Source organism: Patiria miniata, unplaced genomic scaffold (genome assembly GCF_015706575.1).
Source record: "Patiria miniata isolate m_02_andy unplaced genomic scaffold, ASM1570657v1 HiC_scaffold_6, whole genome shotgun sequence".
Taxonomy (NCBI): Eukaryota; Metazoa; Echinodermata; class Asteroidea; order Valvatida; family Asterinidae; genus Patiria; species Patiria miniata.
In genome coordinates, this window is record NW_024037073.1 from 13,327,572 (window position 1) to 13,355,375 (window position 27,804).

General features: G+C 42.0%; 1 protein-coding gene across 1 annotated transcript in view; it reads right to left on the bottom strand.

Annotated features, from left to right (window-relative positions):
* Positions 1–27,804, bottom strand: part of LOC119743112 (acetyl-coenzyme A synthetase 2-like, mitochondrial) — a 35,288-nt gene that overhangs the window by 1,649 nt on the left and 5,835 nt on the right. The window contains exons 2-14 of the mRNA XM_038219466.1: positions 27,144–27,240; positions 25,794–25,940; positions 24,377–24,429; positions 22,818–22,993; positions 21,216–21,368; positions 16,936–17,083; positions 15,620–15,757; positions 13,868–13,960; positions 12,818–12,927; positions 11,390–11,395; positions 10,042–10,168; positions 7,448–7,575; positions 83–146 (exon numbers count right to left, since the gene is read on the bottom strand). Coding sequence (XP_038075394.1) covers positions 83–146; positions 7,448–7,575; positions 10,042–10,168; positions 11,390–11,395; positions 12,818–12,927; positions 13,868–13,960; positions 15,620–15,757; positions 16,936–17,083; positions 21,216–21,368; positions 22,818–22,993; positions 24,377–24,429; positions 25,794–25,940; positions 27,144–27,240 — 1,440 coding nt within the window. The remainder of the gene's footprint in view (positions 1–82; positions 147–7,447; positions 7,576–10,041; positions 10,169–11,389; positions 11,396–12,817; positions 12,928–13,867; positions 13,961–15,619; positions 15,758–16,935; positions 17,084–21,215; positions 21,369–22,817; positions 22,994–24,376; positions 24,430–25,793; positions 25,941–27,143; positions 27,241–27,804) is intronic.

The following is a 27,804-nucleotide window of genomic DNA, read 5'->3' on the forward strand; positions in this document are numbered from 1 at the left end:
CTGCTAATGCACGGAGTCTATTACTCATCGCTTTGGCATATAATAAAGTCATGAGTTGACTGGAAGAGTATTTGTTCTTTACCTTCCCCCTTGATGTCGTGAGGGAATCCTACCACAGCGGTCTCTGCCACGGCAGGATGCTCATCCTGCAATACAATAATTGATCTGTTATACCTCTGTCTTGAATACTGTATTTTCATTGGCCTAGAACGATCACATGTTAAGTTTATAAAAAGTCATGGCACACTCCCTAGGGGATATCACGTATGTGATATCCCACAGGGAGTGTGCTATGACTTTGTACGTACGGTACATGTACGTACGGTGTGTGGTGTGAAACGCTTGTATCGTTGGTACCCACGCTATTTTCACCATGCTTTCACGCATGGGTGGGAGCAGTGAACTAGCAGACCATCAGCTGTTTCGAGCACGCGGCATGCATGTGAGTTGATTTTCGATTGTCATGATTGTTGTGCTTACTGCTGTTTGTTTTTGTGATTTTTGTATCAAAATCCAAAGAATCCAAGACAGAGATATAGCCCCTTGGGTGTTCAAAACGTCACATCCCACATCACAGCAGTAAACAATTGTTAAATGTTAGTCAGAAACTCACGGGTTACATTTAAACTAAGCACCCTATAGAGTCTGCATAATCAGTCTACAAAGATAGGTCATTAAGCAACCAGTTCATATAGGACTGAATCTTTGATCTTCTACAGTGTATAAGAATAGAAACTTTTCTGATTTGAATATTCAAAAAATGTGACTGGTCTCAAGAAGATGATGAAAAAAGTCTTGGATGTCACTTAACCACTTGCCGCCAGGAGTAGTTTTGGCTGATAAACACCATTTTTGGAAAAGACAAGATATATCTGCCAAATTCCCCCCCCACAGAAGTGTGGTTGGGGTCTACGAACGAATACTTACCTGTAGAGCAACACTACTTATGCATATTCCCCCTACCGGCAGGTATTTTCGCTAAGAGTTATATACAATAGCGCCCTCCGGCGCCCTACCCATAACACCCCGCGGCATGCGTGCCTCGTGAGCGTCCTCTTTTCTCGAGCGCTAAGTCGGAATACAACAAAGTACCCAAGGCATCGAGAAGAGTGGGGTAGGAGGGAGGGATGCTCTACAGGTAAGTATTCGTTCGTAGACCCCAACCACACTTCTGTGGGGGGGGAGTCTACTTCACTCTACTTACCTGTAGAGCAACACTACTTATGCATAGACTAGCACCGTCAAGGAGGTGGGTCATGCGAGATGCTATTGTGCTTTCACAGGGGCACGTAACAATACGCGTAAACCCTGGATGGGCCCGTCGCTCCACATGTGGGTGGACAAGGCAGCCCAAAAAGGTCGGCATGATAAAGACATTAGTCATAATGGTAGCCTCAACATGCCAACAGAGATGTGATCCCCGTGGGAATCACACGTAATGAATTACAGCCCACCGATACCTACACATAAGAGTTCGGTGGGGCACACAAAATAAGAATTATCATGAAAGGCAAAACATCATGACATGGTACATATAGACACTATAATATGCACATGTACATGTACAGAGTTCAATAAAGAATCAGAGTTAGGAGACACCAATGCTGGGGAGGTCTCCGGTCTGAAAATGTCTTGAGAACATGGTGGGGCTCAGTCAGTCGCCCTCAACACTGTTCTCCCATGCTCTGCCTTTTATTTTGTGCATGCGGACCAATCACACGGATTCTGCCGTTGATATGTCCGTGGTTTCATGGATGACCGTAGCCAACCTTCAGGCAATCTTGTCATGAAAGCCTGCAGGTATGGTGGGGTCACCATGATAAATACATGTCATGAAAGGCCTGCCTGTATGGCAGGGTCGTCATGACAAAAAAAAACATGTCACGAGAAGCCTGCTTGTATGGCAGGGTTGTCATGACAACTACGTGTCGCGAGAAGCCTGTTGGTATGGCAGGGTTGTCGTGACAATTACATTTGTAACTGCAAGTGACCGATTCAAAGCGTCCCAGTGCAGCTAATGTACGACGTTTAAGTCATGATTGGCACCAAAAATTCTCCGTCTGGACAAGAATGATTTGATGCCCGGAACAAAGACGTCCGGAGGCCCAGAAGGCTCTGACAGTCCTTAGTATAAATCCCTCCTTAGGAAGCAGACATCAAGTCATGATCAGCACCAAAATTCGCTGTCTGAAACGGACAAGAATCATTTGATGCCCAGAACAAAGACATCCGGAGGCAAAGAGGACTCCGACCGTCTTAGCTCAAAAAACCTTCCTTAGGGATCAGACGCCAAAGTCATGAGCGGCACCAACATTTTCCATCTGGAATGGACAATGATTTGATGCCTAGAACAAAGATGTCCGGAGGTAAAGAGGACTCCGACATTCTTAGTTAAAAAACAAAAATCCTCCCGTAGGAATCGGATGGGCACACTCGGTTCCCATCAGATGTGGTCCGTCTCCATTATACAGAAAACAGTTCTTTACTACATGTATACCAAGAAGTAACAACTGCTTACAAAACAGAAAAGAAAAAAGACAACCGTAGGAACCAATGAAACAGATGTGAAATTGTTCACTGGTTCACAGAACTCTAAAGATCTCTATAACACTTTTGGATAAGAAGGTGTTGAAGAGGTCCTGCAATTCAGGGGTGTTAAAACATCCCCTTAAGTTAATTGACACGGACGTTCAACTGACTAACATTTAGTAATCTACTGTCATGTTAGAAGTCCCTCAAGTGCAGGCTGTAAAAGCCATAGCTTGTTTGAGAAAGGTCTGATGTGAACAGGAGAGCATTACAGCATCCAGTACATCAGGAGAAATTCCTGCGGAGCTGGGTGAAGGAAACCCAAGCTGTGCTGGAACAGAATATTGTTCTGCTCGGAAGAGCATTTGTACCTCCAACTGGTGAACTAAGGGAATGGTTAGAACCCTGGAAAACCAATCAATGAGGTCAACATGGAGTTAAGAAGAGGACCTTGTCATCCTTCTGCTCCAGTTGATTAAGTACCCGATGGATAAGAGGAAGACGACAGGAAGGTGTATATAAGTAGCCTGTCCGTCTTCATCACCATCGTATTCGCGTGCCATGTACATGTATAGGGGTCAGGAACCCTCAGGCATTAGCCTGGAAATCTGTGACTAGTTCATGAAACAAGTCAGATTGACATGTGGTTAGTTGTCCTTGCTTGGGAGGAGGACCGTCGAAAGCAAGAAGCTATGAGGAAAAAACCCCAATGGGTTATTTCTCAAGTGAGTGTACACAGGTGTGCAGGCTGCCTGCCCACCTGGTCGTCGATGTAAACTACAACTGTGTCAAAGTCACATCGAACCAGGATCATCTGGCACAACACCGAATATAGAAGTAACATCGCAGTTTCTCCGAGACTGCCAGCATCTCAAGTATGTTAATGGAACTTGAATGATGCTCACACAGGGCTTCACCAATCCGCCACTAGATGCGTGTGGCGGGCAGTTAACTGGCAGGGTAACATGTTCGCCATGACAGTTAATGAATTAGGCTGCAATCTGTGAGAGGCCCACCCTTGTGAGGTTGGCAACGCCGAACCACAGGAGGTACTGCACAAGTCAGGTCATGGCCTGCACTGAATGCAGTGAGGACTGGGCCGATACAAGCAAATAGGTGAATGCCACCAATCTTTGTTTCCACGGCGCAGTCATATCGCCTTTACTATCTGAGCATAGGCCAGGAGTGAGGCGGAAAAACTGGCTGGATGGAGCCACCATGAAGTTGCAGCGAGAATCTTGGTTTGAAAACCGTGAAATTCTCAGTGCTCTGGCCTGAAAATGAGTTGCAGTTGTGTACCCTTCAGGCCAGGGCTCATTCCCCATGCTGATGTGTTAGACAGTCGACTAAATCTCATCAACATCTTTCCAAGGGAAATAGAAGACGGGCGCAACACTGTGCTGGCCCGATGTTATTGATGTCAGCCTCAAAGTCTCTTTGACGAGCTCCTACGAGACAGATGGGTGGAGGTCGTCATGAGTCAGGTAGGTCACTTATGAAAATCATCAAAACAACTGAAGCCGAATCGAAATCGTTGTTACATTATCCTACGTGGCATGGCGTACAGCAAATGTTGCTGGCACGGCCACACAAAATCATCTGGGCCAACTTCAAGAGGTATGCAGTTGAGAAAACAAACAACTGTTTGTTCTTCACCTGCGCTGGCCCACATGTAGTCGACATCGACCAATATGGATGTAAACATCGATATGCACCGCAAAAGAAAGATCTTTGTCCGTTAAAAATTTAAAAGGTGGGACTCGAATCTTTGGCGGGCGCACTTTGACGGGAGAAACAGTTCATCAATCATGTTATCCCGGCGGGCCAAGATTGTTAGGGTCTGCACTCGTGTAAAATTATAGAGTACTGAGTGCAGACTGTGAAATTGATAAAGAAAATAGCGGTCAACACGTCCGCTAAGACTGTCGAGTCAAGATTAAAACATTAAACCTAATGTACTTCATGAGGGTAAAGAGGGAGGCTGAACGCGTATCGCCGAACCCACTTTATTATTCCACTGCAAAGTGTATTCAAGCTTCTGCGAGTATTATTTACGAAGAGCCGCTTGAATAATGGGGTCCCTCTATTGCTGGCAGCTTGTACTTAGCTGCATTGAAGAGGGAAGATGTGACAACAACAACAAAAATACCGAATTTCGCTAACGGAAAACGGTAATGATCACATTATTGCTTGAAGAGCAGCAAGCAGTTTGAATACAGGCACAATCTTTCGAATGTGGTCCACAACATGCCTGCAAGAGTTGAATAGACCCCGTAAACGAGAACCGTAAAACACATCTGAAGGGACGAGTTGCACACGGCCACAGTCAGCTGTTGAACAACTCCCTCGGAGACAATGTACGATGTACATAAAAAATGTAGCGATCTCAGTACAGCAAGAAACACCGCCGCACGGCTAAGCACCGTGCGGCGTGTCCCATTGTCCTTGAGTCACCCAACCGTGATTAATGTAGAGGGCTACAGAGTTCACGGCTCGCAACTGAACGAAGACGGACGTTTCATTAACGTGCCCGCCTGGCAATACATGTACATGTACGTGTATAAAACGTATACATGTACATGTATGACCGATAATAAAGCCGAGAACAATTGCAAGGCTTGTAATGAGTGGGCCGAAAAACCGAGTCCTCATCCCGGTATCGTATGCCGCGGTGGGATCGGTGCAATAAACTCGGCCGGATTAGAAAAATAATAAAGCCGTTCCCGCCTGAGAAATGGACACCACTTTGTCCGTTGTCGATGTGTTTCACATTTGATCCAACGGAGGTATGGGGAACACCTTGTCATTGTTAGATTTGGAGCCCGTCCTGCGCTTGATTTGAAAATTGTTGTGATCGGGCGGAGGGGGCTCATCGGCGGAGGGTAATTTAAGTACCCGTGTAATGTCCCTCTGCAGCAAACGGAGTATCGTTTCCTCGATGGACAGCCATTGTAACCGGTCTGATTCTCCGTCATTATCGGATGAATCAGCCGAATGCGAAGGCCAAAATGACCCCGATGACTGAGAGCCGTCTGGAGGGGCTAGTTGTACAGAACCACGCGGTGGTGGCTGGGCAACACCCTCGGAGATAATATACATAATATTATGCAGATGGTGAAGACTAAACACAAGCGGGAATCCTGGCGCACGGCTAACTGTGTGCGGTAGGTCCCGTTGTCTCTGGACCACGCGACCGTGTTCCACGGCCGGCGAATGTGAAGTCCCGTTCGCCGTAGGCCGGGCTTCCGGTATAGCGTGCAACCATGTGTGGTATACATGAACATGTATGAACATGTGTTTTTTTTTTTTTTTCATTTTTTTCATTTTTGTACATGTACCTCGTTGTGCTTGGGCCACGCAATCGTGACCAATGAATGACGACTATGAAGCATTCACTGCAGATAAAGACTCCAGGAGCACGGCTATCTGTGCAGTAAGTCCCTTTGTTCACGGGTCACCCAAGCGTGACCGGTGACTGAAGACTGTGATGCGGGCCCAACGACCGATGGTTGTGGGCCGTAGTCCACTGCTGCAGGGGGGCCCCCAATAGGGCCCGCCCGGCGGCCTGCCGACATAGCCGATAGCGTATCGGAAATCGACTGAAAAGCCAGCAGGAAATCTCCTCTAGAAACCGCGTCCTCCCCCCGGGAGCGTTTGCCCCGGCGGGACCGGTCACAGGAGTCGTCAGACCCCGAAGAAGAACGGTGCAATCGACGTGCAGCCTTTTTCTTCTTATTCTTCTTTTTAGAAGAACGGCCCCGAGGTGTGTCCGAGGAAAATCGGAAGACACCTGGGGCACCGGGACCCCCGAACAACGGAAAAAATCCGATGACGAGAGTAGTCCCTCTGAGTGAGCTAGCACGGGGGCCGTCGGCCCGGGATCCCCCGGGGCGACCGGCTCCGTATCGCTCATAATGCACCCGGCCGACAGCGCCTCAGGCCCCGTGGGCTGAGCGAGCGCTGGACGGACCGGTAGCCCGTGCAATAGCCCATCCCGACAACCAGTGGTGTTCGGCACTGTGTCGGGAGGGCACGGGTGACTAGAGCCCACCGAAGTGTGACGGCTAGTCCCCTCGGGCTGCCCCGTGATCGGGGGAGGGCTAGGTGCCAAAGCGGCGCTCGTTGCCGAGCCACGCTTGCCCTGACGGCCCTTCTTAGGCTTTGCTCCGGCACAGGAGATATGTTTTAGGGGAACCTTGCCGGAGTGTGCCTTTAGTTTGGGTGTTCCGCCCGAGTTGACCGGAGAAGGTGACCGAGGTCCCCTTAACTGATCGGCGGAACTGCCAACTCCCCCAGCCGACTGTGGCTGAGGGTGCCGGACGAGAGACTGCTGCCGCGGTAACGACGGAGCGTTAACGGCAGAGTCCCCCGAGAACTCGGTCCGTCCCGTGGGAGAACTATTCCCTCCGGTTAGTGACAGATCGGCCCTCCCCAAACGCTTCATATTTATGAAATAAACGAAACCAAGAAGATGATGAAACTCTACAAACTAATGATTACTAACTCTTTTATTAAATACTTCTCTTAAACGCAAAAAAGGGTAGTAAATGACGAGGCAAACAGCGAGCTATTTCACGCACGTCCTACCCGACCTGCCGCTAAGAGAAAAGAGGACGCTCACGAGGCACGCATGCCGCGGGGTGTTATGGGTAGGGCGCCGGAGGGCGCTATTGTATATAACTCTTAGCGAAAATACCTGCCGGTAGGGGGAATATGCATAAGTAGTGTTGCTCTACAGGTAAGTAGAGTGAAGTAGACTTTAAAATTAAGTCTAACACCATCCGATTGAGTTTTCCCAACTTTCACTCGGGAGGGAACACACTGAGTATACAGTGTTTATACGTCAGTGAAGGGCAAAACCTAATATTGATTCACTTGGTTTAACATGGAAATATCCTGAAAACAAAAACAAACTTACCATAGCATCTTCAACCTCAGCAGTTCCTATACGATGACCACTGACGTTGATGACATCATCCATACGGCCAGTGATGTGGTAATGGCCGCGTCTATCGCGATGGGCCCCGTCACCACTGAAATACACACCTGTAAGCACCAAGTAGTAAAAGGATGAAGTTGAACTACAAGAGGAACAAGCTTACTGCATGTACATTAGGAACAAGTTGACTCTATGGCAGAGGGCCTCAAAATTGTTGACTGCTGTAGATTAGGACATGGCAGTTTTATCTCCAACGGATCACGGCTGAAGCCAAGGTTGAAGTTTGCCAACAAGGATTAAAAACCTCATGTCCCATATCCAAATAGTCAAAACTGTTTGGTTAAATCAACTAAATAACTTACAAACCCAAGAGCTGTGACTTACTTAACAGGATGAATTCAATTATTGCAGTGTAATCATTAAATACTGTGGGCTTTAATGCACACCTTTCAGATGCAAAAGATGTACCAGATGGCATTTGAGTGACGGAAATATTGGGGCATTACTTATTACAAACTTGATAAGTGTCCTTTCTAGACCAATGAAATGATAGTTATAGACCCCTTTGGATGCTGTGTTCACTTGATGCAAACTTGCAGCACACTGATCTCCTCTGTGCTGCACGTATATCTCTTGAAATATGAGTGGTTTAAGCCTAACCGCCTTGAATCCATCAAAATCCTCTTTGCCAAAGTGGAGGAATTTGGAGGATTGAGGTTACATGGCAAAAGTGCGTTACTGATTTTGTAGGATGCACTTTGTCAAGGTCTTGGGCTGACCTTGTGTTGTTTCTGCTCAGCCATGCATAAATATAGGCCTGCATTATGCTTGAAATTCTCCATACTGCTCCAGGATGTCACTGGCCAAGTTTTAACATATTGACAGTCACTGCCGCAGGATTCAGGCAGTGGTCACCCCTCCACAGACCATATTAAAAAAATATTGGAGGAATTTGCAGGCATAGCTGCCAACATTTCAAAATCCCAATTAGTAATCAACCCGCGCGGTCATTTTCAACTTCTCGTTTTATCAAAAGCTTTACCAACATCGAGTACAGGTACATGGTTTACATGTACACATACATGTGCATACCCTTCTTGTTGTGAATAATAATGTACTGTAGGCCAAAAGATAATTTAAAAAAAAAACAAAAAAAACAATTTTTTTTTTTTTTTTTTTTAAATTAATTTTGTTTTAATGTCTGTATTTGTTTGTTGAAGTCAAATAAATAATAACATCAATAACATGTGTACATATTTTTTTGGAGATGCATGCTATCGATGTTGAGTTTCGAGTTCGTATCATGTTTTTACACACAATGATCTATGGCCACCGTATGCAATAGAAATATCCCGCCAACATACCTTGCAAACGCATGCTGATTTATCTTTTCTGTCCGTTGTGACAAACTCAAACTCTATAACCAATTATTCCAACCATACTCTTATTAAATTCCATGATTAAAATCTCGCACTGATGGGTCTCATCCCAGCAATAAGCGACCAAATGTGCTCAGGATCGTCACTGAAAAGTACTCACATACAGTACACACAACCACACATCCACACAAATGACACACCATTGAAAAATAGTTTTAGTCTGGTCCTCAAGTACTCCACTGCGCACACTGTATTGATGTCTATCAGGTGCTTGACTGCATTCTTACTAGACTTGTCACCAGTTTATCTATTATCACGACATTTCGCCAGAAGTTTTCGGTCAAAAACGATACTTTACATTTTTTTTTTTTCGTTAGGTAAAAAAGGGGAAATTCGTAATGTTTTAGTGGCAAATCGTATTTTCGTAATTTAACAAACAATTCGTAATAATTACGAAAAAATCGTACTAGTTGGCAGTTATGTGCAGGATTGAGGCTATATGCTATTTTTCCATGAGGCCAACTGGAGGATTTTGCAGGACTGAGGCTACGTCCTAGCAAAATGGCCTAGGGAGTTAGGTGTTGACATAAACTGTTAAACCCTCACCCCCTTGGTTATTTTGGCTGGAAACCCTTCTGATTGCAGCAACATGCAACACTTGTCAAAATGACAAGCCTGCCCAGTGCAGCAACATCCATCAGGTCAAAATCTCAAGGCCAAACTGACTCAGAGTCTGTGGTCACCAACTGCATCATGATACAACTGTGGCATTGTTCAATGGGACTAGCTCTCATTGTTTCAGAATTGGCAGTTAATGCACTGATGCTGATGGCTCAGTGCAGCCAGGTCCCACAGAGTTTTACACCTGATGCACTATGTTGCATCTGGCAGGGTTAGGGTTTTGTGGGCAAAATAGCATACAGAAGGAGCCAAAAAAAGTTTGTGTTGCCTGTCGGTTGCCGGTTGGTATGACACAGGTCTTTACAACATGTATAGTCTATCAGGAGTGTGAGTGACCACTGATAAAAATAGCTAAAAACAGCTGGAAAAGGTGTAAAAAAGCTGCACTTTGGAAATTTCCTATACTTTTGTACACAGCAAGTGAGGGAAAAAAGCTGAAATCCAAAACAAAAAAAGCTGAATTTCACACCCCTGGTCTACACAATATGACAACATGGCCTAAACAAGGCATACCTTTGTATGGTTTGAAGTAAGTCTCCACGTATCGTTGGTGGTTGCCATAGATGGTGCGAGCGATGCCTGGCCAGGGTTTCCCGACACACAAGGCTCCAGACACACTGTTGCCTGTCATCTCTACCGTCTGCAGATGCATCAGGTACGAGCAATAAACACAAATCATGTATATCTAGCTGACTAAGGCAATGTGTGCTTTCACAAACAGCATGAGCAATTCACAATACAGTGCGCTAGCACGCAATTTCGCTTGGAAGACACAAGTTCATATACATTGTAGATCTTGCAAGTCTCGCCAGTCCACGTTCACTTCACACACTGACTAGTCTAGTCACAGACTCCCGTATTTGAATTTACCCAATTTTATGTGCGTGATCAATTGAACAGAAGTTGAGGTCAACATTTTTATTTTATAATTGTCATCAATTCACAATATTTTCACTATGCTGTAAATTGTAATGCTTTCTTGTCTTTCAATACACCCATTATTGCCCTTGATTGGATGGCCCAGTCAGGATAAAAAAAAACCGAAAGAAATAGTGCCCGGATGTGCAGTTTTCTCCGAAAATCTTGAAGGTTTTTGAGATCAACTTGCACGCACTATTCCAAGAGGACCTCCTGCATATGCTATACTGCAGTTTTACCTGTTTTTTCTTTGTTTATGTGTAGTAACACGCAAACACAAATGCACTTGGAAGTCTCATTACACAAAGAATTCTAACCTAAGGCCAAAGGAATAAAATAGTCGGTCTCTGGTCAGCGCGCGCGTCGATTTTAATCATGCGTGTCAATCTTTTTTTCCTTCAAAGTTTCTGCGGTAGCTACAACAGTGATCTCTATTGCTGCACCGCCTCAAATGTTTGTGCCAAGGAGCACCAAGGAATGGGGAAATTGCACCAAGGCAAATGATGGGGGGCACCAAGGCAATAATGGAGGACACCAACGTATATGAGGACACAAAAAAGCAAAATAGTACCCACCTTGTCTGTACAATCAAAGCTTGGGGAAAAAAAAAAACGCCTCACCGCATCAATTCCAGAACTTTGACCTGACCAGAGACCAACTATTTTTGTTTTTGCCTAACTCCCACGCCAAAAAGAGTAAAAACTGCTGAGCACTTTTGCAAAAGAAATACCATTCGGATGCAGATGTTTGTTTCGTCCCAAAGGGTGCTATGAAAAATTGTCTTTCTGTAGTTATCTCTTGGTGACCCACTCTATTGTGAGTACATGTAGATACACTAAAAATTACCCCCCCCCCCAAAAAAAAATATGTGCATATCTATGTTATCAATTGGTTAACAAAATCCCACAGTCACACATGTACTGTAATTGTATGTGATACTTACGTTATCCTGATGAGGTGATATATGTCATGGGAAGCATCAGAGATATGTAGCATTAAAGCAATGAAGGATGTGTCCACGCCAATCCAGCAAATGCATGAAATGAGTGAAATCGATGAAAACACAGTCATGAAGATGAAAATCATGGGATGCCCTTTGATTAACTCTCCTAGTGGGAAGTCAATGGGCCTTATTCACAAGTCGGCCATATTAAATTTTAAAGTGAGGTAAAATCTTCATTTTGGAGCTTGCGAAGAGAAATGAAAACAATGATATAAAGTTAATTACACATTATACCAGTGTGCTCTAATGAATATTTTGTGAATAAACAGACGCTAACGATTTAAGCCACAAAAAATGGAAGTGAGGCTAGAATGTATATAGAGTCTGTTACCATCCCATTCAACAGTTCACTATTAAACAAATACATTCAGGGAACCCGACCAAAATGGCTTTCTTGCGAATAAGGTCCATAGTCAGAGCAATATGTAAAACCCCTAAAAAAAAAGCAGGTCGCTGTTTCAGATGAAGGGATATGAAGTGCTAAGTAACTGTTTCACACGGAGAGTCGATGTCACTGCACAAAAAAACCCCACTGTTTAGAGCAGTGAAGCATGACCGAATCTGCCTCAACCACACACAAAAACTGTGCAGGGATTTGAAGTGTTATCCATACTCCACAGAAGATAAAAGAGTGTGGGTGCTGAATCTATGGTCAAAAGTGGTTTTGCAAAATTTGAAGGGTTGTGAAGTGCAGAAGACCAGGAGGGTTATAAAGATTCTTGGCCATGTTGATTGCTGATTAATATTGGTACAAGATGAGTGTTTCTTCTCAGGGCATTGGTATTCAAAAATATTTGATTTAATTAAAACCCAGATGTATGAGCCATTTTTATAAATGTAAGCATGAACCATGCGTGATATTAAATGAAAAATGTAAATTCAGCTATTTCAGACCTCATGATCAATCTTAAGAACAAGGATACGGTTTCCCATACCACATCAAACAAATGCCATTATTCCCCCCCCCCCATAACAAGGTATTCTCCTTTTTTCCCCCAAACATATCATGTGGGGCAAATTTGGTAGTCACACAGCAAACCATTAGTTATTTGCCAATACAGATGTTGGCTTATGAGGTGAAATATTGGCTTTAACGTCAAGCGTATTGTTCTAACTCTGGCAAGTCAACAGGTTTAAGGCACATCTCCGTTAAAAGACCTTCAAATGTAATTTGTTTTGCAGAACATCTTGTCATTTTCATTAAGTTACAGTAACAGGAAGATTTTGGTTACAAACTCATTCCTTTCAGAAGTAAAATATATCATTGCAATCGGCATTGCAATGGAATCCTGGAATTGTGTTCGGAGAAAGCAACTTAGGGATCAGAAAGAATGATTGAAAAAAAAAAAACAATTCAAAATGTCTCACCATATCATTCATGAGGACTGGCTCTATGCCAAAGAATGGCGTCATAGGTCCATGGTGAATCACAGCCTCTGGGCTGGATGGGCGGGGACTGATCGCAATACCTCCTGTCTCTGTGGGCGGATACAAATATAGACTTTAAACCAAGCCTTTTGCAAGACCGTTCAATTGGGCCCTGCTCATTGTGCATGTGAGCTACAACATGCGCGCCTCTCCAATATCAATATGAGTTCCATTTATTCTTTGAGAACCATGTACGTTATCACATGTTGTAGAGCCATGTGCAGTACAAACCAAAAATGGTTTATGTTCACCAATCAGTGGCATTGACAGCAGGGGGTTACCCACCCCCACCCCCAATATTTTTCAACAAGTGCCTTTTTTTGTTCATGAGTTCCCTTTTTCACCACTCATTAAGAAAAGTGCACTAATTAAAAACAAAGGGCACTCATTACAAAAGGGCACTCGTGAACAAAGGGCACTCGTGAACAAAGAACGCTCATGAAAAAAGGGCACTCGGGAAAAAAAGGGCACTCTTGAAAAAAAGGCACTAGTGAAAAAGGGTGCTCATGAAAAAGGCGCTCATGAAAAAAGGGCGTCCTTTTTTCAGAATGCCCTTTTTTTTTTAACGTGACACGAACGTCAGCAATTGTGCCACCATGAACAGCCTGCGACCTATTGTCTGATGGTGTCGTGAATAGCTAGGCCCCCCCCCCCCTCCTGATTTTTCAGAGGCCGGGTGACTGGTGAAAAAGCATGTCTACTCTCAGCACGGATGAGGTGACTGCCCATTTTCACCTCTACCCCCAATCAAAATAACCTTGCTAGGCCAAATGCCAGTACGATAGAACTTCATTATAACAATAACAATGGGGCCCACAAAATGTTGTTCAGAATAGTGGTGACTGGTTACAATAATTTTCTGTCTCCAAATGCTTTGTATAATACTCCAATGACTTCAAGAGCAAGATTTGTTATGGTTGCATATTCTGCATAGTGGGGTTCATTGTAAGGGTGCTGTACTGTATTTGAAGACAATTCCCCCCAAGTTACCTGTTTGCCACCACGTATCTGCCAGGGAACACCTTTTCTCACCGACGACATCGTTGTACCATTCCCAAGCTTCATGGTTCAGTGGCTCACCAACTGAATACAAACAGATGAATTAAGGTTTTTTTTAATTTGCAAAGCTGCGTCTTCAAAAAACATATTATTGAACACTTCCCCTTCAATAGGACCCCTAAGTCCCAAGGCAAAATCTTGTTGATTTGGTGAATGGGCATCAAAACCCAATGTTGAGTAATAGTAGCTGGGCACAAATCTCCTCAGTCTTTCAAAATCGACACAACAAAACAAATACAGATACACAACCGCCACCACCCCCCTTCGGTAAAAAGCAAAATATAGAAACCACAAGAAAGATGTTTCAATCATCTGGAAATCATTCATTCAGAAGTTTCAGCTAGAAATCAAAGTCTGCTATACTCTTTTTTTCCCCTTCTTAAGTGCTTTAGATGCTCTGAACTAAACGGGAAACTTGCTTTCAGGGCATCACTTTTGAACAAGTCCAAAAACCTTTCTCCACAAAACAAACTCGAGACCAATAGTCTTAATCTCATTCGTTAAGACCTATTCACATTTTTTTTAACAGACCCCCCCCAAAAAAAACCCGGAAAAATTAAGTAACAAAACCTGAATTTTTTCCAAACATTTCCATCATCAATTTTGCAGTATTTTTTTACTTAAAGGGAATGTACATCATTGGCTTTTGCTGTAATTTTCAGAAATGAACTATTTGAGAGGTTAGTATAATAGATCAAATATTGTTATACTGACAATGACATTTTTGAAGTTTGGTGTTCGAAAAGGTTGGAAAAACCAAGAAAAACAAAAATGTTCAAGTAGTCTGGTTCCCTGACTCCACAAAAGATAAAATGGCTCAATTTATAGATGATGGAAAATTATAAGGCAAGGGAACCAGTCTAGCTGGCCTGCACCCGTTCGTGAACATGTAACCAATAGCAAACAAAATTTGGACTGAAAAAATGGTAAATTTGGAGCAGTAGTTGAAAAATAGTTAGGTTTTTCCAACGCTGGTCGGCCGACCACCGTTGGAAATGTTTTAAAAAATACCATTTTCTTGAAAATGACTTCACACCAGGTGCCATAATTTTACAAGATGCTTGAGACTGTCATTTACCAACATCCTAGTAAGGTATTTCGTAAAAACTTGGTAGTTTTATTTTTCGATGTTTGCAAATGTTGTATATTCCCTTTAACTTTAATGCCATTAACCAGTTCATGCTGGGATTATTTTGACATTGACCAGACCCAGATGCGGGATTGTTTTTCATGAACCTCGATGCCAGACGGGTTCAGGCTGTCATCTATGGGTAGCACACCCTGATATTTTCAGCCTCGCTTGCTGCGAGCGGGTCGCTGACGGATATTTCCGGCCTCGCTTGTTGCAAGTTAGATCCATCATCCATTCCGAATACCGCAAAACCTTTGCGTGAATACACGTCATTCGACGTGAACTGGGGTGCGTTTTGGCGGTCATAACCAAGAATTGGTTCGGTGGTTTCTCTTTGGTTAATTGTCTTGGAGATTTGAGTACTACATGATCATGCGTAATTCTAACCCAATTAAAATTGCTGAAGACATTCACCGACAAGAAACTAAGGAACCAATTCTTGGTTATGACCGCCAAAACGCACCCCAGGTTAACAATGAAAACACAGCGTGAACTCATTTCCAAAGGGCAGATCACATTACACATTCAGACATAAAGTAAGAAAAACATACCACAGCCAAGAGTCTTCAGTGTGGAACGGTCATATTTGGTGACGTAGGAAGTATCATACTTTAGAAGGAGTCTAATTGCCGTAGGGGCTCCGTAGAACTGGTTCAACTTTAACCTTTGTACCATCTCCCAGTAGCGACCTGCCAAAAATATATGAACCATATTAAAGGGAATATACAACATTTGCAAACATTGAAAAATAAAACTACCAAGTTTTTACGAAATACCTTACTAGAATGTTGGTAAATGACAGTCTAAAGCATCCTGTAAAATTATGGCACCTGGTGTGAAGTCATTTTCAAGAAAATGGTATTTTTGTATACATTTCCAGCGGTGGTCGGCCGACCACCGTTGGAAAAACCTAACTATTTTGCAACTACTGCTCCAAATTTACCATTTTTTATTCAGTTCAAATTTTGTTTGCTATTGGTTACATATTCATGAACGGGTGTAGGCCAGCTAGACTTGTTCCCTTACCTTACAATTTTCCGGCATCTGGAAATTGATCCATTTTATCTTTGGTGGAGTCAGGGAACCAGACTACTTGAACATTTTTGTTTTTCTTGGTTTTTCAAGCATTTTCGAACAAAAAACTTCAAACATGTCAGTGTAACAAAATTTGATCTATTATACTAACCCCCCAAATAGTTCATTTCTGAAAATTACAGCAAAAGCCAATGGTGTACATTCCCTTTAAATAGCTCAGGGGTCATTCCATGCTGGATGGCCTAAACATTATTTTAAAAATGTGTTTTTACTTTTGAGGGTGCTATGCACGCACTCCGCTGGTCTGGAACACTTGACACAAGCAGGAATTGGAATTGTACTAATAGTATACCTGGATCAGGGTATGTTATTGTACTCCCAAATGGACAACCAAACATAGAGTGGAAGGTATTATAGCTGGATCGGGGTATAATGTGTGTTGCCACAGAGCGGAATGTATAATACCTTGATCAAGGTATTAGGTTGGTCTATTTTCAGACACCAAGACAGTAATTGGAATGTATTATACCTGGATCAGGGTATGTTATTATTGACTGAAATTCAAACATGTGGATAAAGGTACATGTATGTTAGTTTACTATCAGACACCCAAGCATTGATTGGAAAGTAAAATACCTGGATCAGGCTATTTTGACGTACTCTCAGATGCCAAAGATTAATTGGAATGTATAACACCTGGATGTGGGTATACGCTGGTTTACTCTCAGATCTATGCCAAAGCACTGATTAGAATGTGTATTATCCAGATCTAGATATACTGGTCTACTCTCATTTGAACACACACCCAAGCATTGATTGGAATTTATAGTACCTGGATCAGGGTACGTGGGCGTACTCTCAAACAGGACCGTGGTTGCACCATTGCTGAGCGGACCATAGACTACATAGGTATGGCCTGTGATCCAACCAATGTCTGCTACACAGGCATACACATCATCAGGCTGATAGTCAAACACCATCTGAAATGAATATTGAATTATAACATGAATGTAAGCCAACGTTGACAGCCATAGTTAACAATGGGGTAATGAATATAAATTTCACGAGGTACTTGTGATGGATCACAATTCATCACAAGTCATCACAAGTCCATCACAAGTCATCACAAGTCATCACAAGACATCACAAGTTATCACAAGTCATCACAAGACATCACAAGTCATCACAAGACATCACAAGTCATCACAAGTCCATCACAAGTCATCACAATACATCACAAGACATCACAAGTCTGTCCATCACACGTCAATCACAAGTCATCCAGTCTCAAGTAAACTCTCAGAAGCATTCCTTTGTTACTTTTCATCTCCTGTTACTTGTGACTGGACTTGCTAATTGACTTTTGATTTGCAGTACCTGTGACCAGACTTTTGAAAAATCTGGTTGGTAGGTCGGAAATTTATTTTTTTACCTAATCTTTTTTGTGCTGATTGAATAGGGTATTCAATTAAATGCAAATTTCGGCCGGAACTATTTTCATTTGCACTACGAAAGCTAAAAAAAAAGGTAACAAAAAGTGATAAAAAGTTGTGTCAATTAATGTAAACAAATACATATGTCGATAATTCTTTAACCCTAACTCCCTCGGCCTTTTTGCTAGGATGTAGCCTCAATCCTGCAAAATCCTCCAATTGGCCTCATGGAAAAATAGCATATAGCCTCAATCCTGCAAATTCCTCCGCTATTTCTTGAATATGGTCCATGGAGGGGTGACCACTGCCTGAATCCTGCAAAATCCTCCGGCTATGACTGTCAATAGGTTGAGGCAGAGGCAGTGACATCCTGGAGCAGTGCGGAGGATGTCAAGTATAATCAAGGACTAGTATAATCAAATCATACACTGGTTGCCTCCTTTCCTTCGTATCTTCTTTGGCCCTTTGAGTGCGTGGCGCGGCGCAGCGCGGTGCGGCAGGAACCAGTACAGCAGCATTGCAATTTGCAAGAATGCATTAAGCATATGTTTTCATCACTGCGCAAAAGGGAATCGCGAAAGGAACTTTGGCGGTTTCTTTTCAAAAATAGCGAGTGAGTAGGCAAATGAAGATTTTTGATATAAAAAAATGTTTTAAATAAAAATGGAGGAAAGTGGGACAATACTAGGCTCCAGTGAATTTTCTAAGCCTCTTTCTCTGTCAAAACTTCAAAATCGCTATGTAATGCAGCAAAATTTATGCCGGCCGGCAAGCTTCATTTTCAGCCCCCGTGCCGGCCGGCCAGCGTAGCTACAACCCTGATTGGCACAGTTTCATCGGATCAACCTTTTTTCAATTCACTCAGAACTGAGAAAACTTCTTGTACTCCGTGTCGTACAAAAGACTACTTATAAATTCTACTATAGTATTTATGATTGCCATATACCCGAACAAACACAAAACGTAGTCAAGGCTTTTTCAATTTAGTGCTTGAGTGATTTGTCGGGCGTGCAGAAAAATTGAGGTCTTTAACAATATGAAATATCCAAGGCTATCCTTTGAGAGGCTGTTTTGGTGGACTGGGTGTGGTAAAGGTGTTATTAACAATAAAAATCACCTTGAAACCGTGAGTGGGTGGACACACAAAAGTGTCACATTTATGTAATCACAATCTGTCAATTGAAAACGAAAATCTCCAATCGTACACACAATTGAATTGCGAGATATTTTTGGGGTGTTAAGGGAGGGTCTAGTAAACCAAATACTATTCAATTTATTGAAAACAAGTCAAGGAACTTTTGCAAGGGACCTTTCTCAGTCCTGTGCTAGCACTGTTGCTTTCATTCATAAAAATAATCCAATATATCACTGTGCATAAACTTTGGGACTTATTTCACTTGTAACCCCTCCTTACTCATAAATTTTACTTTTTAATTTAAAAAAAGGGAACTTTTTTAGTTGTGGGGGAGACGTATTTAAAGCCACTGATTTTCTGTTTCACTTGATATAAGAACGCAATTGACGAAATCCGGCTTTTGGAAACAAACTTCCACTTTTTTGTGCATAAAAGTGCATTCAGTTGATTAAGAATATCTTTTCACTGGAGGTATTTTCATGCATGTGGTTTACACAATGAGCAGGATTTGGCAGTGCAAGGTGATCCTATATGATAGCACTGCTCTGCTCTCTTCATGAGCATGGGCGTCGAAAGGGGGGGGGGGGCTTTTCCCCCAGGCATGCAACTGGGAAGCCACAAAAAAGAGGAAATTCAAATCTTTCCCAGACTTTGTACACTGTTTTTCTATTTTCAATGGCACACATTGGAAGTGAAAACAGAGGAAATCAGCTGATCCGAGGAAAAGTTGCATGCCTGTTCCCCCCGGAAAAGCAAAAAAAAGCAAAAAAAAGCAAAAAAAAAAAAAAAAAACAAAAAACAAAAACAAAAAAAAAAAAGGGAAAAAAAGAAAAGAAAAAGAGGCACGAAGTCATAGTGGTATAAATTAATGAGTTGGGGGGGGGGGGGGGGAAATGTCCCTGCCCCCTCTAAAAAAGTGATAAATCGAGAATATGTTGAGAAATACAGGATTTGTGGGGGGGGAAATATGTTTTGCCCCCCTCTAGAAAAAATCCTGGCGATGCCCATGTTCACGAGTCCACACCCAGTCTAAGTCAAGTGACACTAAGTGGGGGAGTCAGTCAGTCAGTCGGGGAGTCAGTCAGTTCAGGTTTAGGTTTGCTTATTTTCCACAGTATCACAACAATAATTACAAGATCAGTATAAACTCGACGTTCCGGGCAGCATGCTCTGACCGTTTTCAGGAGAGTGCCTAAACTCTAAGAAAGTAAACACTCCACATTGCAAAGCCTCAAATCTTACTTAGATGCAAAGAAATATATAAATATATATTGAGAAATCTAGATCATACAAAGTAATTGTGATACCGACAGTGATTCATTTGAAAAGCACAGTTTGTAGTTGTCAATGGTCCCTTGTTTACATACACATGCACTGAGACAGGAATAACAGAATGTTAATCGAACCATGCGGGTCCGTGGCCGAGTCACCAACGAACAAAATATGTACAACTAACATTTATACAAGAATGTAGACCAACACAAACGATGGACGAAGACTTCAAAACCATAACTACAAAAAGGTCTTATCAGGTCAGCAGATAATATGGGTTGGAATGTAAACACTCAACAATAAGATTCCAATAAAACAGATTTAAAAACACGTTTGGAACCAGAAATATCTTTGGATGCTTTAAGCTGATCATTAACCCTAACTCCCTTTACTAGGAACCATACCCATCCTAGCAAATTCCAACACCATATGGGAAACTGCACACACATATTTCTGACTTTGATTCTGGAGGTGTGCCAACCCAATGTAAAAGACTGTCAGTTTAGGGGTACTGTACCCATCCTGACAGATTCCAACAAAACATGCCGTTGGGGTTTGATAGGTTGAGTTCTGTATTAGGGTTAAGCATGTTCCAAAGCACAGATCCCTCATGTTTCATCGTTTTATGAGCTAGAGAAGTACGGGTGTACGGGTGGAAGCTTGAAAGGTAAAATGGGAATGAATTTCTGAATTGCGAGAAAAAAATAATTTGGATAGATGAGGGTAAATTTTTACAGGCAAGCTGATACATGAGGGACCCAAGCTCAGTCAGTCATTGAGATATAAGACACAAGGCTGGTTTTCTTGGACCAGCAAAAAATCAGAATGAACATACAGTATGAAAAAAAATTACAGAGCAGATGCATTTTTGTTGGATGCTATATGTGAAATCTTTAGCTTTCCAGTGATACCAAATTTATTTCTGTAGCTTAATTTAATCCAAAGATATGTTACAGGAAATTCAACAGTGTCCCGCCGAATGTCGCCGACCTCATTTCGAGAAAAAACGGCTTTGAAAAAAATTATGCACTGCGTCACCAACGGCAGCGAAAAACATTCTTCAGTTTCTCCACTTTTGGGTGTATATTTTTCCCCCACAAAAATACACAGTGTAAATCTTCGATACCTTGGCTACTCAAGGAAACAAAATAACCAGTATCGACTTTGACATGGTTTTTCACGTATCCGACTTCAGGCGCCGATTACTCAAAAGAAGGTTTTGGGGGACATTCCTCATTTTGACACAGCAGGTCACATATGGCTTCTACCTACCTGATGTGTGAGTGTTGCATAGAGTAGATAGCCCGCCTGTGAATGAGACAGGCCCTTGGGTGTGCCGGTGGATCCCGATGTATACAACATGAAGAGAAGGTCCTCAGAGTCTAGGATCTCCGGCTGGCATTCGGTGGATTCTTTGGCCATGGCCTACAAGTCAAACATGCAAGGACACAGAAAATATTGACTACTTTTGAGTGGTATATAGTAAAACTAGATTCCTGGGGTGACCCACTGAGTGGTGTATTTAATTGAGAAGCTAGTTTTACTATACCATGACATGAAGCAGTTAAACACTTCTTTTCCCAACACCTATAAAAAATAACACAAATCAAATGCACACAAAATGCAGAAAACAGAAATCATTGACTGACAGCAGTCAGTATTTGGTTTACCCATAGATTCTCAGCAGTTTTTAGAGATATCTGAATAATTATTAAACAATTAATTGACACTAAGTATAATTCTATTAACAATTGAAATTGAATATTCACTTTCACTTTTCCACTTTTGAGCGCAAACCTTGCACATTAAAGGTACGGAGGATCTTCGTTTTGTTCATTATTTTGTGGTGCATAACAACTAACCTGTTGAAATTTCAGCTCAGTGGTTACTACATATTTTGACAAGACAGAGAAGATGTATCCACAATTTTTTGGGTCTCGTAACTAGATGCCATTGCTAGTGCATGTATAAACGTGTGCCCACAGGCATCCTGTTTTTGAAACCACCTTCAATGTTAGTTTTCTTCCAAACGATACAGATGGAATATTTTCACAGGGTATTTGAATGATAGGCCAAAAAAAATAAGTCTCCGGTTTGTGGTATGGAGCTTGCCCAAAAAGTGGTGCGGCGACACGTCTTTTTTTTTTTTTTTACCTGTTTTTTTTTGCTTCAAATGTCGGCTAATGACTGAAAATGGTGCCCGACTAAACTTTGTGCAAATATATGGGAGTCCAGAGAGGCCACATAAAGCTTATTCTCGATCATAACCCCATCTAAAAACACGTTAAAATTGTGCAGCAGCAGGATTCCAGTCAAACCAGTGAGTTTGGCGGTTTGAGACATCATCTTTCATTGAAAAAAAAACTTTTTCATTTTGCCGACGCGCATGGCTACGGCGACGCGCGCGCATACCAGAAACCGGAGACTTTTTTTTTTGGCCTTACCTATCTTTGAGCGAGGTTTCGGTCATTAAATCAGTAGGTATACTTTTCCGGGTAATTGTTAATCCTAATTCCCTTGGCCTTTTTTGCTAGGATGAAGCCCCAATCCTGCAAAATCCTCCAATTGGCCTCATGGAAAAAAATAGCATATAGCCTCAATCCTGCAAATTCCTCCATTATTTCTTGAATATGGTCCGTGGAGGTGTCTAGCAGCTAATAATTCGAAATTGTACAATAATCAATCAATAACTAAACATGGGTTGATTTTTTTGGTCGACGTCTCATTCAAAAGTGAATAACTTTTGTATTGCCAGAAAAATAGCAATTTCAAAAAGAACACCTCATTTTTCGGGATGAAATTCGAATATACAACGGGCAATGCATCTGTAAGTTGGGTTACTTCAGTGGATCTGTATAGGGGTTTAAAACCAACCTCCTCCAGTGGAATATCAATCTTTGACATAGGCACAGGGTTTCCGGTCCTCTGAGCTACAAAGACACGCTGTATGCTGGGACACTGACTGACTGCATTATCCACAGTCTTCTTGAGATCAATCAGCTTGCCGCCCCTCACCGCCTGGTCAGAGGTGATGATTGTCTGGGCATCACCTGCGCAGACAATTCGTCAAACAAAACAAAGGAAAGCCTACGATAATTGGTCCCAGAATGCACACAATTCTATTCCATTGCTTCAGAATGGCTACTCAGTGGAGGTCTTTTCATGCATGTGGTCTACACAGTGGGCCAGATTTAGCCCATTCAATGGTATGCAGGGTAATCCTATACAATTGCACTGCTGGCTCACAAGTGACAATCAGTCAGCAGTCAGTCAGTCAATCAATCAGTCGGGGAGTCAGTCAGCTAGTCAGTGAGATAGGTACAAAGAGGTACACAAGGCTGGCCCTCTGGAACTTGCAAAAATCAAAAAGGGCTTCTTTGTATCATTGTTTCAGAGCTATTTGTAGCTTTTGTACCTGTTTGTGTGAACATTTTAGATAAGACTAAAATTATGTAATTTGCTAAGGATGTGACGTTTACACATTTAAAGCTACAGTCCATCATTTGTAATTTGTGCATTTTGTTTGTTTGAAGCAACAAAAGAGTTCAAAATCTAATGAAGGATACTGAGCAACTAACCTGATGAAGTTTCAGCTAAGCTTCAGCTGTACATTCCGAGAAAAACAGCATTCTAAGATCTCAATTTCAAATCAAAAGTTGCTGAATCATGTTTTGAATTGTTTTGAATTGCAACTATACGCGACGTCGTGCACTGATCCGACGAATTATAACAACCGCGCGCGTGTGTGCGTCGTTCGAATACTTGTGCGCGCTTCGCTGAATAACAAAACGAACTACTAATTTAACTTTTCCTACGGTGCTTCTTAAGAATCACCGTTGGAAATGCCTTCTTTCGTTGATTACTTCAAAATGACAGCTTCCCAGAAAGAATAATTTCACAGGGAGTTTAGTCCCCTTACTATCTTTCAACCAAGTTAGTTTTTCAACAATAATTACGCCAGTTACTTTTCGGATGGCTGCAAATGATGGACTCTACCTTTAAACTTTTAAAAGAAAAGAATTCTAAATCCGTTTACACATTCTCCAAAACAAAGGAAACCCAAATTATAAAAACAGGGACCCACGTTTCGCACGATCCTCCTTTGATTTAAATGTACATGTAGATAGCACAAATAATTAATATTTTCAAACTTGTTCAATTTACAAAACCTTAGAAGCCCTGCAGTACTTGATTACATGCGGGGTACACATAGTTTATACTTTTTCAATAACGGCCTGCTATTTATTATATGTCAATCATTGTTGATTTATCATGTCAATCACGCCGGTACGTCTGCAGACATAATGATTAGGCATTAGCCTTTGTGAAATGGGTTATGTTTAAATATTTGCGAAATGTTTACAAAATTAACGCAAAGTCACATCCTTATTACTTCAGAAATATCCATATTGGAATCCAGGAAGAACCCTTACCATCTCTAATCCTGCTTGCTAAGGAATCCGCACTGAACCCAGCAAACACAACACTGCAACAGAAGAAGAAAGTCACTGATTCTAATTACATACTTCTCGATATTTAAGATTTCTTTTTTTCTCCCTTTTTAAAATCTTTTCATGAAAAAACAATACTTCCACTAAGTTTTCATTAGAACAGCAGATGCGCACAGTAGAACAAAGTCTCTGTTAAAGTATAACACTGTTCACATGTATTATTAGAAAAGATGGGGTGCATTTGAAAGCTATAAATGGCAGCAAAACCAACACATCATCAAATATTTTGGAAGATATTACACACAAAGACATGAACAAAGATGAGTCAAAGAAGATAAAGGTATCGGTTACTTGCTGTATATCATGCCAATAAATCAAAACGATAAATGGTTGTGACTTACTATGCAAGAAATAAATTACATCAGTGCGATGTGACCCTTGATAACTGCAGGCTTTCCTGCTGGACGTGAGACTGAGTGGTTGCGCATTGCATGCAGTTCTCAGTCGCAACCATAGAGCTATATTAAATTACTAGAGCGCTAACTCCTCATTCTTGAGCGTGGAGACGCTTTGAAGCTGTCCTGGGCGCAGACATTTTTATTTTATGTGCGCGTTTGTAGAACACAATCAAAATAGATGGATTGAATTTTAAAAGTGTACTCTAAATGCAACGCGCAAGTAGAAGATGCACAAACAACTTTTTCGCGTCACGGCGAAAAGCATCTGCAGCGGAGGGACACCCACACGTTGCGCTGTTTGCGTGGAGCAAAATGAAACGCTCATTTGCTGATCGTGCGTTTCTGTTTTGGGCGTATCAGCTTTGATGACGCACCGGTATGGAATACAAACGCAGATATGCAAATAGCCGTAAAATTTTTTCGAGTTTTCCATAGGTTTGTGCACAAACATGGATGCGCCCATCAGGCATTCCTCTCTGTACATCGAGTTAGCGCTCTAGTAATTTAATAACGCAAATTGTATACAAGGTCAACCATTGTGCATACGATTTTACAGACTGGACACATGGCCGTTCTCAACCAATGAATTTACAGTATCCAAGCACATGATATAACAATATGCCATGTACAATGGTCCATACCACACTCCGTGTTGAAAAGTCCACGTGCAGTGTGCTTGTTCCAACTTTACTATGCACCAACTTTTCTTGAGAGTATATTTGTCATCCCACTTGGGCTTGTGGAACATGGAAAATATAGTGCGTTTGCGTTCCACATACCTCTCGCCTTGATTGTACTTGATTGCATGTTCCATGTTCGTGGGTTGTCTAACATATATTGGATTCACGTATGTTCATACCCCAAAAGGTGTCATTACAGTACATCATTGGCTCAAGATCTTGCCAATACAGTCAGTTATAATGACAGTGTGTATAGTTTACCTGTGGATAGCACCGATCCGTGCACACGCCATCATAGAGGCCACAGCTAGTGGAGAGACGGGCATGTAGATGGCCACCCGGTCCCCCTTCTTCACCCCGTGGCTCCTCAAGGTATTGGCAATCTGATTGGTCATCTCATACAGCTGTCTGCATTTGAATAAATGAGACAAGTTCTCCAATTGGTCAGGGTGTGATGTGCTTGTTTTAATATTCAAGGGGTTAAGTAAAGATTCTCTTATTTGTCAGTAGGGGACTGAGGATTAGAGGTGTTATGGGAATTTGGTTACAACAAATAACCAGCGAGCGCAATCAAGTGACTACTTCATTAATATTTACATTCCTGCAGACTTAAAGGGGCCCTAGGTACTGAAATCCCCCAAAATGTCGAGTTTTGGATTGTTTACGTATCCTATTTCAAACATCTGGTTAAAAAAAAACAACCTAATGCCTTACCGTTCCTGAGACAAGACAAACAAAACCAGGTTGTTTACAACAGACATGTCGCGGTACTAATACGTTTTTCCTGTCGTTCAATGTACGATATATACGTTGTGTGTGTGTTTATTATAACGTACTGTACATATACAACACCATGCTCCGATGCACAAAATGTGGTTTCTTACAAGTCCGCAAAAGGCGAACACTTCACGGATGAAATCACAACTAGCATCCAGAAAGCTCGACTTTTTGGGGTCGCAAAAGTGGACCCTGAAAGTCGTTCTCGCACGCATAATACAGGAATAACACAAAAACGCCCAGTTTTTAAGAGGATACAAATGTAGTTGTGTGGATGTTTATCCTACTTTTAAATGTTTTTTCGGATCAACATCATGTCGTTCCAAGCGCGTTTAGTAGCCCAATTGGGCTGTTCCAGGAAGCAGTGTCCCTTTAAATAAATCACAACCCCAGAGTCTAGAGCAGTACCAATTAACAGCTTTCCTCTCCCCTTCAAATACATGTACATTAAAGCCTTCCTGTTGTTTGATCAGTCACAGACAGTCCAAAATGTCTTCCATTTCTTCTGCCATGCATAAAACAGACTAGTAAGAAACACTCAGATCACATTCATGCAAACACTGTGACTAGTCAAATTCCATCAACAGACAAAAGAGGTAACTGGTCGGTGCAGCTGGCACATCAAACACCTCCAGTCAAAGCATGGAAATATCAAATTAAGAAGGGCTTTCTTAACTGTTAAAGATAGTCACTTGTTTGATTTTGACTGCTGTGATGGTGTAGATGAGTTTGCCAGCCATAGATGCAGGGCTAAAATAAATGATACATGTAACAGAAATCTAAATTTGAGAAAAATACATTTGGAAAAAAAATATATTGATGTGGTGATTTTACTTGTATGTAATCCTTTCTTCCTGTCCCGGTTCATCTTTCTCCCATATGAGCGCAACTCGGTCTGGATTGGCCTCCTTATGACGATCAATACAGTTCACTGTCATGAAAAGTAAACAAACATACAAACAAATGTATGTAAATGACAAAGAACAAAATGTCAAGTCAAAGGGGTGGGAGGAGTCACAGCTTAGGTTTGTGATGCTGCGAAATGATGTTATCGCTTAAATACATATACTCACAGCCCAACACAGGTTGACACTTAGGCCCGCCGCACACGACTATATTTTAGAGGACAAGCTAGTTGATAAATTGTGGCCAGATTATCCTTGTTTGTCCGTCGCTTGATTTCAAAAATAGGGACAAACGCCAGCAGGCTTTAGAAGAAATTGCAAAACAACTGGACCAGATTTATTCCACTGTTATCGAGAACATACCGATCATTGGTACAAATGTACTATGTATACGGTTGGCCAACCGTTGATTCAAGGATAATCTGGCCACAACTCAACCAGCTTGTCCTCTAAAATATAGTCACTGACAATGTCGCTGACACTTTTGTTGGGGGCTGCCATCTTGAAATCACGCGTACAGAGTATGTGCTTTCATTGGCTAGTTAACTTTATTTTGCTCGACACGTATCTCAGAATTCCCGCACAGGGTG